The following is an 18,884-nucleotide window of genomic DNA, read 5'->3' as shown; positions in this document are numbered from 1 at the left end:
CTTTACATGGAATCTTCTTCACTTATATACTGAAGCTAAAGTACTTATAGCTGTCAAATGAAGGGAAAGTATTTCTTGGCAAATCTCTCCTAGCCTGCCTAAGCTCTCCAAGGATTGTGTGTGATGTGGCCAACAGAATAACCCTGTAATTTTACATACACAATGTGTAATCTTGTGCTCAAATTTTGTAACTAAACCACTGTAATCCTCTGTATTTATTTTTGAAAAATATTTGTATTAATGTCATTTGTAAATTGAGAGAAAACACACATTGAGTTATATGGATAAAGAAAAACTGAAGGGCTACAGAAGCTTTAGAACAGATTAGAATTTAACACAATTCTGAATAATTTTAGAGTTGGCCTTAAAATTCAAAGATTCAGTAACAGAAAAGGAAAAATAGAGTTCAATCAAATATCTACACAGTACTGGGGAACAGTGTTCAAAACTCCCATTGTTCTAGGGGCATTTTGTGACAGGGGATTTCATGAGTGTGAGCAGTTTCGGAGCTCTGGCCACAGTACTGCACCTAAGATTTCAGATTAAAACTGCGGAGTGAAAGAAAAGAAGAAACTTTTTCTGCCTCCCCACTTCCAGCTACTCTCTGAGAAGAGAAGAGACTGGAGAAGAGGCCATCTTAAGAATATTAGGTGGGTGGGCAGGGGAAGGAATAGACCATGTGAAAAATGAACATATTTCAGCTGCAGTTCATTAATTGTCAGCATTGTATTATTGTTATTAAAAAAGTTTGCCTAGACATTCCGGCGTTGCATCCATAACCTAGGTTTAAGGTGCCATTTAGCTCCTAACTTCCATATCTTAGTAGGCTGACGTTGAATCTGCTCTCCCGAGGAATAGCCCCACTGATCCTCTGCGACCAGTTCCAGTCAAGCTGGCAGACAGCAGTGCTGAACACCCTTCAGAAACTGGGTGTTGCCCCTCAAGCCCTTCTAAGTCTGGGGTTGGGCCAGGCAAAAGCTACAGTCAGGCACATAGTGAGACCATTGATCCCCTGCTGGTGAGGCTCGCTGACCTCCCAGAAAAGCAATAATTTGACCTTTTCCTGTCAGGCAAAGATCATAAGATGACCCAGATGGTTGCGAGATTCTGTTTACAGATCTGTAGGCACAGACTATCCCCCAACCCAAACTAGTTCGTTAAGAAAATCCCCAAACTCGATTCCATGGGTTACTCTGGGTCATCTCTCTGCAGTAGCTTATAAAGTTTTAAATGTCTATACGCTTATCACATTTATAAATTTTAAGTTTATTGTACATTGTTTTAAATATTTGTTTTCCTTCTGAGATTGTAGCCCCAAGTATGTTTTATAAGCTGGTCTCCGACTGTAATAAATTATCTATCTATCTTAGTTTCTAACACTGCTGGGGAAAGATGTGAAACAAATGAGTTTGAATATCTGAAATGTGGAGGGTGCATCCATAATTTATTTATTTATTTATCTATCTATTTATTTAAAATAAATAAGAATATTAATGTAATAGCTAGCATGAAGTATAATCTTACAAGCTCCTTTTTTCTACTAGGTGTTTGGTAAAATTGCCCTGAATGATACCACAGACATAAACCGGAACAACAACTTTCAGACCTTCCCCCAGGCAGTACTACTGCTTTTCAGGTGGGTTTCACACTTGTTTCCCTGGTTCAACTATATCATGGAGAAGTTAGTCACTGTGTCTAAGAGAAGCCACCTTACACTTGGGCTGTGATCCAATCAATTTGATACCCTGCCCAACAATAAATGTCCAATGATTGTTAAGATCTGATACATCCAAAATCTCCTAAAATGCATCTGCTCAAAGTTCTTTGCCATGACTAGCTAACTGAAGAATAGGTTGACAGTCCAATATTGCAAACATTGTGGCTGCTTTTGAACCATGAGTTACACTGTGCTGCAGGATAGTTAGTTCCCATTAGGTGGTGGAGCAGACATGACACGACTAGCTGAGCCTTTAATCTCTAGATCAGAGCTTTCCAAACTGTGGGTTGTGACATGATAGTGTGTCATCTGCAGTGTGTAGGTGTGTCGCGTGAATACTCCCTGTGCTCCTCCTGGGGCTGGAAAGGGGTTAGGTTAACCTCCAGTTTGCTAGTAAAACTGAATTATTGTGTCACAAAATGATGCATACAGTGGTGCCTCGCAAGACGAAATTAATTCGTTCCGCAAGTCTCTTCGTCTTGCGGTTTTTTCGTCTTGCGATGCACGGTTTCCCATAGGAATGCATTGAAAATCAATTAATGCGTTCCTAGGGAAACCGCCTTCAGACCAGGTCCGGGGACAGTCTGTCCCCGGACCTCTTCTGAAGGCTGGGGGGGGGGACAAGGGCTTTTCTTCCCAGCATTTTAAAAAACCCTGGGACAGCGGAGGACTTCTCCGCTGTCCGGGCGATCTTAAAATGCTGGCGGGCGGCATTTTAAAATCGCCCGGGACAGCGGAGGACTTCTCGCCCGGGAGCAGCGTTCCGAAGCGGGGTGGCTGGGGCAGGTGTTCCCGCCCCCCCGCCCGGCTTCGCAGCAGCGCTCCGGAGCCCGGCGGCTGGGGCAGGTGTTCCCGCCCCCCGTCCCGCTTCGGAGCAGCGTTCCGAAGCGGGGTGGCTGGGGCAGGTGTTCCCGCCCCCTGTCCCGCTTCGGAGCAGCGTTCCGAAGCGGGGTGGCTGGGGCAGGTGTTCCCACCCCCCCGCCCGGCTTCGCAGCAGCGCTCCGGAGCCCCGCGGCTGGGGCAGGTGTTCCCGCCCCCCCGCCCGGCTTCGGAGCACCGGGAAAAGCGATCTCCCCGCAGCCCCTTGCTTCAAAAGAGGTCCGGCGCTTCCCGCTGCCCCCGGACCTCTTTTGAAGCAAGGGGCGGTGGGGAGAAGCAGTCTGTCCCCGGACCTCTTCTGAAGGCTGGGGGGGGGGACAAGGGCTTTTCTTCCCACCCCCAGCATTTTAAAAAACCCCGGGACAGCGGAGGACTTCTCCGCTGTCCGGGCGATCTTAAAATGCTGGCGGGCGGCATTTTAAAATCGCCCAGGACAGCGGAGGACTTCTCGCCCGGGAGCAGCGTTCCGAAGCGGGGTGGCTGGGGCAGGTGTTCCCGCCCCCCCGCCCGGCTTCGCAGCAGTGCTCCGGAGCCCGGCGGCTGGGGCAGGTGTTCCCGCCCCCCGTCCCGCTTCGGAGCAGCGTTCCGAAGCGGGGTGGCTGGGGCAGGTGTTCCCGCCCCCCGTCCCGCTTCGGAGCAGCGTTCCGAAGCGGGGTGGCTGGGGCAGGTGTTCCCGCCCCCCCGCCCGGCTTCGCAGCAGCGCTCCGGAGCCCGGCGGCTGGGGCAGGTGTTCCCGCCCCCCCGCCCGGCTTCGGAGCACCGGAAGAAGCGATCTCCCCGCAGCCCCTTGCTTCAAAAGAGGTCCAGCGCTTCCCGCTGCCCCCGGACCTCTTTTGAAGCAAGGGGCGGTGGGGAGAAGCGATCTCCCCGCCGCCCCTTGCTTCAAAAGAGGTCCGGCGCTTCCCGCTGCCCCCGGACCTCTTTTGAAGCAAGGGGCGGTGGGGAGAAGCGATCTCCCCGCAGCCGCTTGCTTCAAAAGAGGTCCGGGACCTCTTTTGAAGCAAGCGGCTGCGGAGAGAAGCGATCTCCCCACAGCCGCTTGCTTCAAAAGAGGTCCGGGACCTCTTTTGAAGCAAGCGGCTGCGGAGATAAGCGATCTCCCCGCAGCCGCTTGCTTCAAAAGTGGTCCGGGACCTCTTTTGAAGCAAGCGGCTGCGGGGAGAAGCGCAGCCCCTTGCTTCAAAAGAGGTCCGGGGGCAGCGGGAAGCACTTGCCCCCGGACCTCTTTTGAAGCAAGGGGCGGCGGGGAGAAGCGATCTCCCCGCCGCCCCTTGCTTCAAAAGAGAAGACCCGCTGTCCCCGGGGCAAGCTTCGTTTTGCGAAGCAAGCCCATAGGGAAATTCGTCTTGCGAGGCAACTCAAAAACGAAAAAACCTTTCGTTTTGCGAGTTTTTCGTCTCGCGAGGCGTTCGTCTTGCGGGGTACCACTGTATCTAAAAAAGTGTGTCACCAACATGAAAACTTTGGAAAGCTCTGCTCTAGATTATTCAGTGCTAAAGACGAATTACCTTCTTCCCATCAACCCCTTTTCAATAGATGTGCTACTGGCGAAGCTTGGCAGGAAATCATGCTGGCATGCCTCCCAGATAAGAAGTGTGACCCTGAATCCTTGGAATCAAACAACTCTACTGAAGGTGACCATTCCTGTGGGAGCAGCTTTGCTATCTTTTATTTCATCAGTTTCTACATGCTGTGTGCCTTCCTAGTAAGTATATGTCAGCAGCTTATGAGTGTTGGTGATTAACGTGCACTTAACTTGGAAACATAGGATGCAAAATTTTGCGTGACAGACTACAAAATATGTCAGTCATTCTTACCTACTGGGTCTGCATAGACCATTTATCTCTCTTTTAAATTACTTGGTCTTTAATTTTGCTTGCTTACCACTTTATTTTACTTTATTTTATCCATACTAGTATTTGTTGTATTAAACAGAGTATGCAGGTTTGTAACTATATAATGGATTATATACATAGGATGCTGCCTTAAACTCGATCAAGCTAGTGGTGCATTTTCCATCACCTACTACTTGTTCCTTTTCGAAACAAAGCAATGAAGTCTAGGTTCCTTTTCAGTTAAATGTTTTACAGAGTCTTCTTCTTCAAAAACTCAAATTCTGAATTGTGCATGGAAAGGAACTTCAATTGTGGATGTTCTAGCATGAAATACTGACTATTATTGTTGTTTCTGATCTTCCTTGCAGATCATTAACCTTTTTGTAGCTGTTATCATGGATAATTTTGATTACTTAACACGGGATTGGTCTATTCTGGGTCCTCATCATCTGGATGAGTTTAAACGGATCTGGGCTGAATATGATCCTGAAGCCAAGTAAGTCCCAGGACCATGTTCCAGATACATTTTTAGAATAGTTGCCCTAACTTCTGTCTATTCACCACTGAATTTATTATTCTAAAACCATAGTTGTGGCATAGCTAAAAGTAACAACAACAACACTTTTGTAAAGCATTTTCAAGTGTTGAAAGTGTTTCACATGCATTATCTAATTGTTGTTCTTATAATAGCTCAGTAAAATGAGTTGTATTATTATCCTCCCTATTGCAGGTAGGAGACAGAGTTGTTTACTTAAAATAAATTGTTGACCAGAATGCAGCATAAGTAATTTTGGAGAATGCTCTAGAGAGAAGAAACTTTAGCTGAATAACATCCTTTTGTTTTGAGAATTTTAAAAAAGGTTTTACAAAAGACCACTATTTTTAGCTGAATTTAGGACCATGAGGACTCAAAACCCAAAAGATCTGGACCAAAGTGTCAACCTCTATATCCAACACCACAGAGCAGTTATAAGGAAGGTATACCTGATCAGAACTGCTTTTACAGCGCATACGTGGGTGGTGCTGTCGTCTAAACCACTGAGCCTCTTGGGCTTGCTGATCAGAAGGTTGGCAGTTTGAATCCCTGCAACAGAGTGAGCTCCCGTTGCTCTGTCCCAGCTCCTGCCAACCTAGCAGTTCAAAAGCATGCCAATGCAAGTAGATAAATAGGTACCGCTGCGGCGGGAAGGTAAACGGCATTTCTGTGCGCTCTGGTTTCCGTCACGGTGTCCCGTAGTGCCAGAAGCAGTTTAGTGATGTTGGCCACATGACCTGGAAAGCTGTCTGTGGACCAACGCCGGCTCCCTTGGCCTGAATCGAGATGAGTGGCACAACCCCATAGTTGTCTTTGACTGGACTTAACCGTCCAGGGGTCCTTTACCTTTATCCTTTACAGTGCATAAGCAAAACATAGCCAGATTATTTAAGAATACAGAATGCAGGTGGAAGTCTTTACTCATAATTGCATATATTTGCACAGTTGCATTCTAGTGTTAGTTAACTTCTCTTTTGTTTTTCTTACTAAATGTGTTTAGAACCTGAAATGCATTATTCCTTTATAAAGGATATTCTGTAGAGCAGGGGTAGCCAATGTGGTGCCTTCCAGATGTTGCTGAACTCCAACTCCCATCATCTCTGACCATTGGCCTTGCTGGCTGGGCTGATGTGAGTTGGAATCACCAACACTTGGAAGGCACAACATTGCCCATCCCTCACCATAGAGGCTTTTATTGAATTAGAGAAAGTGAGTTTTTCAGGAGTAAATTTATAGTCCTAGTTTCACTAGACTAGGAAAGCAGGTTTATTTTCAGTGTCACAGTGCATGCTGCTACATCATGGGATAGTCCCTTAGAAAGTCAGAGGAAGTATACTACTCTGCTATAGTCCTAGAAAGAGGCAGATGCACAAATCATTGGTTTTTCTGAATTAAGAGATAACTGATTTAAGTACGTTTTGTTGTAAAATCCTACCAATTCAATAAAAACCCATATTATTGTATGTGTTTTGCATCACTGCAACTTAAAAGCAAGAGTTAGTTGCAATGTCCTGGTTTTTGTTAAAACTAACGTCATAAGGTATAGGCCCTAAATCAAAGCCTGTATCTGCTTCCTTTGCAACAGACACAGCATAGAATTCAATTGTTACAGCTTGCACTAGCTCCAGAATAAAAATAACAACAGAATTTGCTATACACATACAGAAACAGTTGGAAAATATCCCGAAAATATAAGGTGATACAGGAAGGCAAAGCAATAGGCCAGAGAGCCTGAGATCCCAATTCTTCAATATGAACTTCTCAAAACTCAAGATGAACAATTCTCAGATTTAGTATTTCATTCCCAACACAGAATGCACAGCATATTTGAGATACTTTTTTTAAAAATTGTCTGGGTTAATCAAAAACCAGTAGTAGGGAACTGGCATGCAACTTGGGCCCTTAGCAATGAAGGCACTCAGGCTCACAGGATTATATTTGACTCAGATAAACTCATATAGTGTAGGTGGAATTCAGTGTCATGTTATGATGATTGTTCCATCTGCACATGCATTTCTGACTGCCAGACACAACAATTTCTCCAATCCTTCCCCTGCATGCTATTTTGGGGGTTCTCTCAACTCTCTTAGAGGAGATGAGGGGAAGGTGCAGGGGCAAGAAGATAAGAAAAGCCCCACTGCACTAGCAGGAGTCCTTGCACTGATTCTCACTACCACAATGAGTTAGTTAAATCTGGTCCTGTATTCCTAACTAAGTGGCACGTCCCTTTTGCACTTTCTCCTATAGGGGACGTATCAAACACCTAGATGTGGTGACACTGCTCCGTCGGATACAGCCTCCACTGGGTTTTGGGAAACTCTGTCCTCACCGGGTAGCTTGCAAGGTATGACACGTCTTTCTTTTTACAAAGGCGATCACATTAACAGAATCTAATCTTTGTTTGCAGTGCTGTTTGTCTAGAAAAAGAGGTGCCGGAACTCACCTCCCTTGTTCTCTTATTATGGCAATGGCACCCATCTGATAGGTGCTGGAACTGAGTTCCGGATGAAAAAAAGCCCTGTTTGTTTGAGACCTCTCACTAGATCCAGACATTAGTCCCTACTAAGCATTCTATGGCTCTCGTAGCAACTGGTGTTTAGGATATGGCAAAACTTGGATAATGTTGCCTCTCCAATTTAATGTCAACATGTCCCTTAGCTGCTGTGTTCTGATCAGACCTACCCACTATGGGAAGGGAATGTGAACTGATGTCGATTTGCTTTAAGAATATATCTCGTATTGGCCTGAATATAAGCCTCACTTTTCCGCCAAATTCTGACTGTGAAAAGTTACACTTATATTCGCAACCTTATGGTATGCAACCAGGAGTGTGGGGCAAACAGTGTCAGGAGCACAGCAAAGTGGCACCCGTCCCATAATAATAATAATAATAATAATAATAATAATAATAATAATAATAATTTTATTATTTATACCCCACCCATCTGGCTGGGCCTCCCCAGCCACTCTTGCCGGCTTCCAAAAAAATATTAAAATACATCAAACATTAAAAGCTTCCCAAGGCCGGGAAGGGAGAGAGCACGGCTCCCCCACTCCCAGTATGCAGCCAGGAGCAGCAAGGAATGGAGCGGCTTATATTTGGGTATTTTTTTCTTTTTCTCCCTCCAATTTTAAATGTGCAGCTTATATTCGGGCCAATACGGTATATCACACCTTTGTCCAAAAGTGTATATAAAAAATTAAAATTCACAGCAATTTAAAATGCCTTCCTTGGGGAATGGGGGTTCCAATACAGAGAAGGCACTGTTTTGAACATATATAATGTATTTCTCCTAAAGGTAGTACACAGAGAAGGCCTCCTCTGATGATCTTAATACACAGAAAGGTTGATATGGGAGGAGGCACTCCTTCAGAAATATAAAGGACATCAACCTTTATCTTTTTCCTCCTCCAACCCCTTTCCTTTGGTATCATATTTTTCAGATTGCAAATAAATGTAGTAAATAAATAAATCCCAAACTCTGAGCCCAATTTTAGGTAGGCCTCAGTGCTGCAGCCATCTCCTGTCTAGACTTTTTGGTTGGACTACTGTCAGCTTCAGCAGCTGCCTGCATGTGTCTGCACAGGCCCATGTGGGTGTGAGAATGTGCCAGAGAGCAAGATGAGAGAGGTGACTGCAGCATGTAAGGACCGAGCCCTGTGGAACCCCACATTGAAGGTTCCACAGGGCTGAAAAGCATTCCCCAAGCAATACCCTCTGGGAATGACCACCCAGGTAGGACTGGAATCACTGCAAAGCAGTGCCACACACCCCTCCCCCAGTTCAGACAGTCGCTCCAGAAGGATACCATGGTCGATGGTATCGAAAGCTGCTGAGAGGTTGAGAAGAATTAACAGAGACATATCTCTGTCTCCTCCATCCTTTAGTGACTGGTAAGCCTCAGTAATTTACAGCCCTCTCACATGAACCCTGGAATAGAAAGTTTGAGAACTTCTGATTTAGTCTGTTGGTAGCTGGACAACAATGCAGCATTTTCCATGAAAACTTCTGGAAATGGTCACTTTTGGATGCAATATACCAAGTTTGTCCAGGAAGATTCAAAAGTCAAAAAAGAAAGAACCTGGGGGTGAGGGGTATAGCAGTATTTGAGTTAATCTTGAACCTGATAAGAGAAAAGCATATGAATAAATATAGTTCATTCAGCATAATATTTTCTCTATTTTTTCAATCCTCATAGCGCCTTGTGTCCATGAATATGCCACTAAATAGTGATGGGACGGTCATGTTTAATGCAACTTTGTTTGCACTGGTCAGAACAGCACTGAGGATCAAAACAGAAGGTAAGACCCTTAAGGTGCAGTATGATTGTGTGGGATACTATCAAGGCTGGGCCATGGACAGCAGCAGTCTGGAGTGAGTCAGGACTAAAGACAAATACAGACCAAAGTGCCATTTATATTTAGACAGACATCTAGTGACTGGGGTAAGCAGTTTAGTCACATTTTTAAGGTATGGTTTTTACACCTATAATGACTTATAATTTAATTCATAACAAATTAATTAATTCTTCAGTTTAGGCAGGTGTGCAGTCATGTACAAAATTACCTTATTATAACACCATTCTTTTGTGGCTGGCAGAGATATATGACTTTTCTGAAGGCTGTTCGCACATCCATGTCAGTATGTCAGAATACATGGGTCAAATGTGACAAATATGACTTTGCTTTTACCCTGTTCAAATTAACATTTACAAAGTGGCTGTCAACTAACTTTCAGGATTAATATAGTGATGTAGTAAAGCTAAGTTCATAATACAGAAAACTAGAACTGAGTACACAGTTAATTCATCATACTTCATTATGACTGTGATAATGTTTTATTATGGTTTTATATTTGCTGGAAGCTGCCCAGAGTGGCTGTGGCAACCCAGTCAGATGGGCGGGGTACAAATAATAAAGTATTATTATCATCAATCTAGATCTATTTAAAGTTCAACCATAGCTACAATTGTTGTTACATGAAAGCCTTAAATCTCTAGCTATATAAGAAACACATTATACAAATGTGTTAATAGTAGCCTTGAGTTTTACTTGAAAAGGGTCAAGTTGACCCTAATTGCTAGTGTTTTTGCTGCTCTTGAAACTTCCTCCCGCTGAATGGAGTCTTTATTTGCACTACAGTTTTTCTTCCTGGATGTGTCTGTATTCAACATTATAACTATGTTAGACCTGGCTTTATCATTATATTATTTCTAGGGTTATTTCCCCTGTATTTCTCACTCTAAGAATCCCTAGATTGTCTTCACACAACCTTTCCAATGAGAGAGGAGTATTCCTTTTTTTTGGGGGGGGGTTAAATAATTTTTTATTGATTTCTTCTTTCCACAATAAGTGACAATTCCACAAATAACATCAAAAACAGGTTTTCCTCCCTTTCCCCATATATACATTTATCCTTTCAACACTATCTCTTGCGAGATTCTTAAAATCTCGCTACTTCCCTCCATTTCCACTTCTTGTTCTTTATATATACCAAATTCTTCTGCATTTCCATCTCTATGCTTAACCCATTATTATATCCTTAATTATCAAAATTTCTGGTAATTGCAAGAATTTAGTTGAAGCCTGTTAATGTTTCAGCTTGTTTATAATATTTTTGCACATATACAATAAATGTTTCCCACTCTTTTTTAAACTTCTCATTATCATGGTCTCTGAGCTTTGCTGTCAGTTTTGCCATCTCTGCATAGTCCATAAGTTTGATTTGCCATTCTTCTTTTGTTGGTATCATTTCTTCCTTCCATCTTTGAGCTAACAGGATCTGGGCTGCTGTTGTGGCGTACATAAATATCCTCTTCTGTTCTTTGGGTAGTTCAGCCCCTATTAAAGCTTCTGGTTTTTTTTAACAAAAGACATTTTGAATTTTTTCCCCAATTCATTATAAATCATTTCCCAGAAAAACAAATACTTTTGACGAAACAATACATATGTGCTAAGGAATACTCTCTCAGTTTCTGGGAAATGAGAGAGAAGTAATCCTTAGCACATATGTATTGTTTCCTCAAAAGTATTTTTTTATGGTAAAATGCACAAGCTCACAGCAGTGTTGGGTGGCTGTAGTAATTTGTATCAAGCAACATGGAAACCTGATTTTGAAAAGATAATCTCACAGAAGTTTTAGGATTTTTTTATGAGTGCAGATCCCAAAATCTGCTCTGTGCATAACCAGAAGGGAGAACATTTGTAAGTCAGTGAGTTGTTGTTTAGTCGTTTAGTCGTGTCTGACTCTTCGTGACCCCATGGACCAGAGCACGCCAGGCACTCCTGTCTTCCACTGTCTCCCACAGTTTGGTCAAACTCATGCTGGTAGCTTCGAGAACACTGTCCAAACATCTTGTCCTCTGTCGTCCCCTTCTCCTTGTGCCCTCCATCTTTCCCAACATCAGGGTCTTTTCCAGGGAGTCTTCTCTTCTCATGAGGTGGCCAAAGTCTTGGAGCCTCAGCTTCAGGATCTGTCCTTCCAGTGAGCACTCAGGGCTGATTTCCTTCAGAATGGATAGGTTTGATCTTCCTGCAATCCATGGGACTCTCAAGAGTCTCCTCCAGCACCATAATTCAAAAGCATAAATTCTTTGGCGATCAGCCTTCTTTATGGTCCAGTGAGTAGGTAGTATTTAATACTACACCATTTCAGTCAAATCTATCCCCAATCTGAAGAAAGGAGTTGGGGGTTCCTTACTAGGCTGTACGCAAGTGGGGATTTCCCTGCCGCATTCTGCCCCCACCCCATTCCAGCCTGTTCCGCCCCCTTTCGATGCCAAAAACTGTGCGTGTGTGCAGTCACATGTGACTTGAACTCACGCAAGTGTGGTGTTGCCTGTATCATCTTTTTTTGTCCTCCCCTAACATTAAGCGGTTTGGACTCTGTTATGGTAGAAATCAATAAAATCATAGGTACTGACCTTCCATTTGACCTGTTCTTTATTCTGTTTGGATTTACAAAATGCTAGGTGAAAATGTGAAAATGGTAACTCACCTTTCAATAGCAGCAGTAGAAAAAGACAACCCTGCTTTCATTGATTAGAGGTGTCTGAAGGTATCAGATATGGCTTACTCAGTCAAACTGACTAATATGATAACAATTAGAGAAGGGAGACAGCAAAATGTGTATTTATTGATAAATAGTTTCTTTACCATGTTTTAAGGTGGATTTAAGCAACAGTGCTTGTGTTCTGTGAACTTTGCTTTTGCAATTAATACTGCAAGCTTTGCAATATATGGTTACATAACTGCATATACAGTGGTACCTCGGGTTACATACGCTTCAGGTTACATATGCTTCAGGTTACAGACTCCGCTAACCTAGAAATATTACCTCGGGTTAAGAACTTTGCTTCAGGATGAGAACAGAAATCATGCTCCAGCAGCGCGGCGGCAGCAGGAGGCCCCATTAGCTAAAGTGGTGCTTCAGGTTAAGAACGGACCTCTGGAATGAATTACCGTATTTTTTGCACCATAACACTCACTTTTTTCCTCCTATAAAGTAAGGGGAAATGTCTGTGCGTGTTATGGAGGGAATGCCTATGGGTGGCATGCCTACGGGTTTTCCTCCTCTAAAAATTACGTGCGTGTTATGGTCGGGTGCGTGTTATAGAGCGAAAAATACGGTAAGTACGTAACCAGAGGTACCACTGTATTATTATGTACATCTTGTATATTCACCAATAAATAAATAAATAAAATGCATGCCCTTCTGCTTTATCCACATGCAGTCTCTCACACCATGCTATGCAGGTCATAAAAGCCAGCAAAAAGTTTTTTTCCTTTTTTTTTTTGTACAGGCTTAATTGTGTTTGCTAGAATCAAAGATGTTTCTGAGAGAGTTGTCTTAAAATTACTTCTCGGGCTACTGTTTCTCCTGGCAGGTAACTTGGAGCAAGCAAATGAAGAGCTGCGTGCAATAATTAAAAAGATTTGGAAGCGCACCAGCATGAAGCTGTTGGATCAGGTTGTGCCCCCAGCAGGTGGTGAGCACACCTTTTTTTGTATTTAATACTGAAGGACAAATCAATATTTTTCCATGCAAAGAAATATTATTTATGATGGCGATGTCTAGACAAGTACTGTAATAGCCAAGAACAGGAAATGACAAGCTGAACCTCTGGTACATGGGTATTAGTGAATAGAAATCTGCATTAACAGGAAAAATTACAAAACAGTTGAAAGCAGCCAAACAGATATAGACAACTTTATTGAAAAAATGTATTTTTCTTACTACTTTTGGAAACAAAAGAAGAACACTATGTAAGGCATTTAGATACACATGACAAACTCTGATGTGCATTTTAGGATAAGATATATGAAAAGCTACTCCCTATTGTTATCAGTTATACACTTAAATAAGTACACTGATATGTATACAATCTCCCTTTCTACCTACCATTATTTGTTCCTCTTTCTATTCTGCTTACATGTTAAACATGGAACAATAAAATATTTTTTTTTAATACTCTGTAACATGCTCTGTAATTACTTGGAAAAGAGAAGCCTAGCTTCTCTTTACAGTATATGAGAATAACTACTTGCCTGGCTGGACATTACCACCAGTAAATAACTATGCCCTGGTGAATGAGAAATCAACAAATAAATATAATTGTTTTCAGCTTCTTCTATGCTTTTAAACTTAGATGATGAGGTAACAGTTGGAAAGTTTTATGCTACATTCCTGATTCAAGAGTATTTCCGAAAATTCAAGAAACGCAAAGAACAGGGCCTTGTTGGCAAACCTTCACAGAGGAATGCTCTTTCCCTCCAGGTAAGAAACAGATATTGCTTAATATTATGCTACTGATCCACCACATCCACCATTTCCATAGTCTTTCCACCAAAGATATAAACCAACGAATCTCAAACTGTGGGAACATTGGGGAGGTACAACATCCTATTTGATGAGTCCCAGACCTAATTTTAAATGTATTCTGACTAAAACCCCATTGAATGCCAGCTTTATGCCCCTCCAAGACATGGCTATACCAGGTATCCTTTTGTGTACTTTTTATTGATTGTGCTCAGCTCATGCAGAACAAGCTTTGATTTTTCACAGGCTTTTCATTTCTATGATACCTTAATAGACACTCCCATTTATCTAAACCACTGAGCCTCTTGGGCGTGCCGATCAGAAGGTCGGCAGTTCGACAGGGGCAAACAAAGGTGTCATGACACCTGGGGCGGCAAACCGCTGTGTGCGGTGCATGTGTGGCGTTGCTACATACGCCGTACATAGTGGGTTGCTGGTGGCAGTGCTCCAGTGCCGTACGGACAGTGCTGGGATCCTCTGCTTGCAGCTGCAGCCGCAAATGGAGAATCCTCCATTCGTGGCGGTAGTGGCGATGGAAGGATCCCACCCACCGTCTGTGCAGCGCTGGCGGCAAACCGCTATGTACAGCACTTGTGGGGCGGCGTTACATACAGCGCATGCATGTGGCACCACACATGCACTGTACATAGTGGTTTGCTGCAAGCGCCAGGATCCTCTGCTGGCAGCCGCGAATGGAGGATCCTCCACATGCGGTGGTGCGATGGCTGTTTGAGCCCCCGCGGGGTGCCTTCTTGTCACCCCCCCGACATGGCACCCAAGGCACACTGCCCCCCCCCCCCCGTTGCGACGCCACTGCGGTTCGAATCCGCACAATGGGGTGAGCTCCTGTTGCTTTGGCCCAGCTTCTGCCAACCTAGCAGTTTGAAAGCATACCAGTGCAAGTAGATAAATAGGTACCGCTGCAGTGGGAAAGTAAATGGTGTTCTGTGTGCTCTGGCACTTGTCACATTCCTCCATGTACCAGTAGTGATTTAGTCATGCTGGCCACATGACCTGAAAAGCAAATGCTGGCTCCCTCAGCCTGAAAAGCGAGATGAGCACCGCACCCCATAGTCGCCTTTGACTGGACTTAACTATCCAGGGGTCTTTTACCTTTTTTACCTTTATCTACTCCAGTATTAGAATAAGCTTCTGCAGTCATGTAGTTTGCCAGTTTTTGCTTAAAAGTGAAAACTGAAACTAGCTTTTAGCAATGGAGAGGCAAGAAGAGGCTACTTATGCCCTTGCTTGCACAACAGCTTTGCAATGTATGCCAGTTGCATCCCCAACTGTCTGGTTGCTGCCACCACACTCCCTATTAACCGCTATAAGTCCCAGGTTAGGTGAAATCTGGGAGGTCAGATAAATTGCTTCTAAAGGGACACTGTCCTGGCCCTTGCTGCCAGATTAAGAACTCAAACTTGGGTTTCTGTTTCTTCCAAACTACATAATGCACAAATCTATTATATATAGAAATGGCTAAGCATGAATTGAAATGTTGATCCAATAAATTCTACAACCTTGCCTCTTCCTTTTGAAAAGCAGGATGGGAGCAAGCCTTAGCATGGCAAAAGACAGGCATTTCTCCTCTGGGTAGGCAATGAGGAACTTCTGTGAGTGGGCGCCAGCATCTGCATAACCATGACAAAAGAGATGCGGACTCAGTATCCAACTTATGCTCCAGCAGAGAATTCCTCACTAACAGAATATAATTTTGTCTTCCATTCTGTACCCTCGCTTTGCACCCATTTCCCTCCCTCTCCTTTCCCTTCCCTCCTCCGCTTGTCCACACTGCTTGCACAGACCATGTCCATGGTAACCTCCTTCATCATCCTCCTCCTCCTCCAGGAGTGAATCACTCACACAAAATGGTTGCTACCTGTAGTTGCATGGGGTGGGAAGGGGATCCTGTAGGGGTATAATGTGGAGGAAGTGGCAGTGGGGTTGGCAAGTGGAGCAAGCAAGGACGCAACCGCTAGTTAAGAATAACGAAGAAGGAAGAGGGAAAACAGATAAAGCAGAATATTTAAAATAACAGGAACTTGTTGGTTCAAAGCTATCTAACCTAATTATGTGACTTACAAAAAAGGCTTCTGTTCTAGTGAACAATGCAGTGTAGATGCCAGCTGCAGAGTGTTATGATGGTCAGTGAGGGACAAGAGACCCTGATGTGAAGGATCCCGATATGAGTGGCCAAAACCTGCATGGGCACAGTCCATGTTTTAAGGTTTTCCTTTCCATATTGGGTTGAGTGACAGCTGGCACTTTTTTAGCCAGAGCACAGGTCACATCTGCAAACACCTTTAGGGAAGTTGGGGGAGATGGTAGTCATCTCCTGGGAATATGGTGAAGTGCCTATCTGAGGAACTGATATTTCTTGATGTTGTTGCCAGACTGAACTTGGTGTGTGCTTTTGTACTGGTAGGTGGTTATGCCTGGTTCATTCAAGCAAAATGTAGGGCAAGAGAGCAGAGCTTTTCTCCACATGTCTTACTTACTAAGGAGAAATAACTAGGTTAAAATTCAAGTTCCATATTGGATTTTTTATATAGATTTTTGGTATAGGACCTCAAGAGTAGCTGGTGAGAGACATGCAACTGAGCTGGAGCTACCAGCTCAAACCTGCTGAGTTTCTGAGCTAGAATAGGCTTATTTCCTCCTAAGGTAAGGGGAAGTGACATAGCTAAGCCTGACAGGACAGCTTACTCTATGACATTGACTCCTTCACGCATTAATTAGACTAACCGCATTTTTCGCCCTATAAGACGCACTGTCCCATAAGGCGCACCTAGTTTTTTGGGGGGGGAAATAAAGGGGAAAAATTTTATTTCCCCCCCCCCGGCGTGGGGCTGGGGCGGGAGAAGCCCGAGCTTTCCCCGACCCCAGCCCCCAGAACAGGCAACTCTCCGCAAGCCGCGGGAGACCAGCGCCAGGCTCCCATGCCTTGCGGAGAGCTGCGCGAAGTCTGGGCGCGCTGAGCCCAGCGTGCCCAGGCTTCAGCATGCAGGCAACTCTCCACAAGCCGCGGGAGCCCAGCGCTGGGCTCCTGCGCCTTGCAGAGAGCTGCGCAAAGTCTGGAGAGCGAGAGGGGTCGGTGCGCACCAACCCCTCTCGCTCTCCAGGCTTCAGTGAAAGCCTGCATTCGCCCCATAGGATGCACACACATTTCCCCTTCATTTTTGGAGGAGGAAAAGTACGTCTTATAGGGCGAAAAATACGGTAAGTCCATTGGCTATATGAGGCTGGTCACCCCACCACCACAACATCCCATTTCATTGAGGCTCAGTAGCTCTTAGGTGCCCAGTTCCAAGTAAGTTTCACTATTTTTTCTCTAACCTACTGATGTGCTAAATTATACTATTTTACAGGCTGGTTTGCGCACATTACATGATATTGGACCAGAAATTCGACGGGCAATCTCTGGAGACTTAACAGCTGAAGAAGAATTAGACAAGGCCATGAAAGAAGCTGTTTCTGCTGCCTCTGAAGATGATATTTTCAGAGTAAGTACTTTTCTAAAAACCTCCATTGGCCTATGGAATTAGATCATATTCTAACATATCAAATCACAAAAATCAAATAAATCTGTTATATCCAACAAGAAGCAATGTCCCCTGATTCTGTCAGATCAATAATTAAGGTTGGTTGTTTGGGGGGTGGATTGCTTCTTTAGGTTTAACAATGTACTAGGGAGCAGCTGGAGGACGCGGGTGGTGCTGTGGGTTAAACCCACAGAGCCTAGGACCTGCCGATCGAAAGGTCGGCAGTTCGAATCCCCGCGGCGGGGTGAGCTCCCGTCGTTCGGTCCCAGCTCCTGCCAACCTAGCAGTTTGAAAGCACCCCAAAAAGTGCAAGTAGATAAATAGGGACCGCTATCCAGCGGGAAGGTAAACGGCGTTTCCATGTGCTGCACTGGTTTGCCAGCTGCGGCTTAGTCACGCTGGCCACGTGACCCGGAAGCTGTCTGCGGACAAGCGCTGGCTCCTGGCCTTTTGAGCGAGATGAGCGCGCAACCCTAGAGTCGGTCACAACTGGCCCTGATGGGCAGGGGTACCTTTACCTTTAGGGAGCAGCTTGTCTGCACTTCTCTCTCTCCCTAGATTGGTGTCAACAAGATGAAACCTCATTCACTTCTCTCCTTAGATGGCAGTTAATTATGGAGGCTTAAAATTTGTCTTGCTTAATGTAAATGGCCTTAGGGACCCTATAAAGCCTGCACAAGTTGCCACTGCCCTGAAGAGGATGCGCCCTGATATAGTTATGCTTCAGGAGGTATATCAGTGAAGGAAGTCTACTCAGTGGCTGTTAAAAAGCACCTGGATTGATGACTAGCTCTGCTCTTTTGGGAGGATAGCATGTCAACAGCACGAGCCATTTGGATGTTCCAGAAGTAGGCCAGGGCTTTGTGGTGCATCTTAGGACAGCCTTAAAATGGAATTAAACAAATTCATGGAGAATTAAGCCATCAATAGCTATTAGCCATGATAGCTTATGTTCGACCTCCACTGCCAGGGGCAGTATGCCTCTGAACACCAGCTGCTGAGAATCATAAATGGGAGAGTGGTTCCCTTCATGTCCTGCTTGAAATATTGGTGAAAATAATGACCATGCCTCATTTCAAACAATACTGCATGCATGCATAAAATAAATACATTGGAAGTGTCTATTTGACCCACTCACTAAGAATATGTTTTTGATTTTGTTCACAGAGAGCAGGTGGCTTGTTTGGAAATCATGTCGGTTACTACCAAAGTGATGGCAGAAGTTCATTCCCTCAGACATTCACCACTCAGCGCCCTTTGCACATCAATAAATCTAGCAGCAATCAGGGAGACACTGAATCCCCATCCCATGAGAAGCTTGTGGATTCCACTTTCACTCCAAGCAGCTACTCATCATCCGGCTCCAATGCTAACATCAACAATGCCAACAACACTGCCTTGAGTCGCTTCCACAGCCCACCAAGCTACCCCAGCACTGTCAGTACTGTGGAAGGCCATGGCACGCCTCTATCACCCACTGCACGGATCCAAGAAGTTCCTTGGAAGCTTGGCTGCAGAAGGTAAAGAGCAGTAACTGTAGCAGTAGTTCTATTATTTC

At 44.4% G+C, this 18,884-nt stretch overlaps 1 protein-coding gene and 1 long non-coding RNA gene across 11 annotated transcripts in view; one reads left to right on the top strand and one right to left on the bottom strand.

The window, feature by feature from the left end:
• Window positions 1-18,884, bottom strand: part of LOC308595858 — a 78,883-nt gene that overhangs the window by 34,525 nt on the left and 25,474 nt on the right. The gene's annotated exons all lie outside the window — the stretch shown is intronic.
• CACNA1C (calcium voltage-gated channel subunit alpha1 C) overlaps window positions 1-18,884 on the top strand; it is a gene marked incomplete at its 5' end in the record, with an annotated part of 472,020 nt that overhangs the window by 438,086 nt on the left and 15,050 nt on the right. For all 8 annotated transcript variants that reach the window (XM_081209739.1, XM_081209741.1, XM_081209740.1 and 5 more), the window contains 9 exons: window positions 1,545-1,636; window positions 4,133-4,301; window positions 4,800-4,927; window positions 7,214-7,310; window positions 9,166-9,268; window positions 12,853-12,954; window positions 13,615-13,742; window positions 17,153-17,287; window positions 18,494-18,846. In XM_081209739.1, coding sequence (XP_081065865.1) covers window positions 1,545-1,636; window positions 4,133-4,301; window positions 4,800-4,927; window positions 7,214-7,310; window positions 9,166-9,268; window positions 12,853-12,954; window positions 13,615-13,742; window positions 17,153-17,287; window positions 18,494-18,846 — 1,307 coding nt within the window. The remainder of the gene's footprint in view (window positions 1-1,544; window positions 1,637-4,132; window positions 4,302-4,799; window positions 4,928-7,213; window positions 7,311-9,165; window positions 9,269-12,852; window positions 12,955-13,614; window positions 13,743-17,152; window positions 17,288-18,493; window positions 18,847-18,884) is intronic.

Source organism: Podarcis bocagei (assembly GCF_964188305.1).
Source record: "Podarcis bocagei genome assembly, chromosome: 10".
Taxonomy (NCBI): domain Eukaryota; kingdom Metazoa; phylum Chordata; class Lepidosauria; order Squamata; family Lacertidae; genus Podarcis; species Podarcis bocagei.
This window is presented reverse-complemented; position numbering and strand designations above follow the sequence as displayed.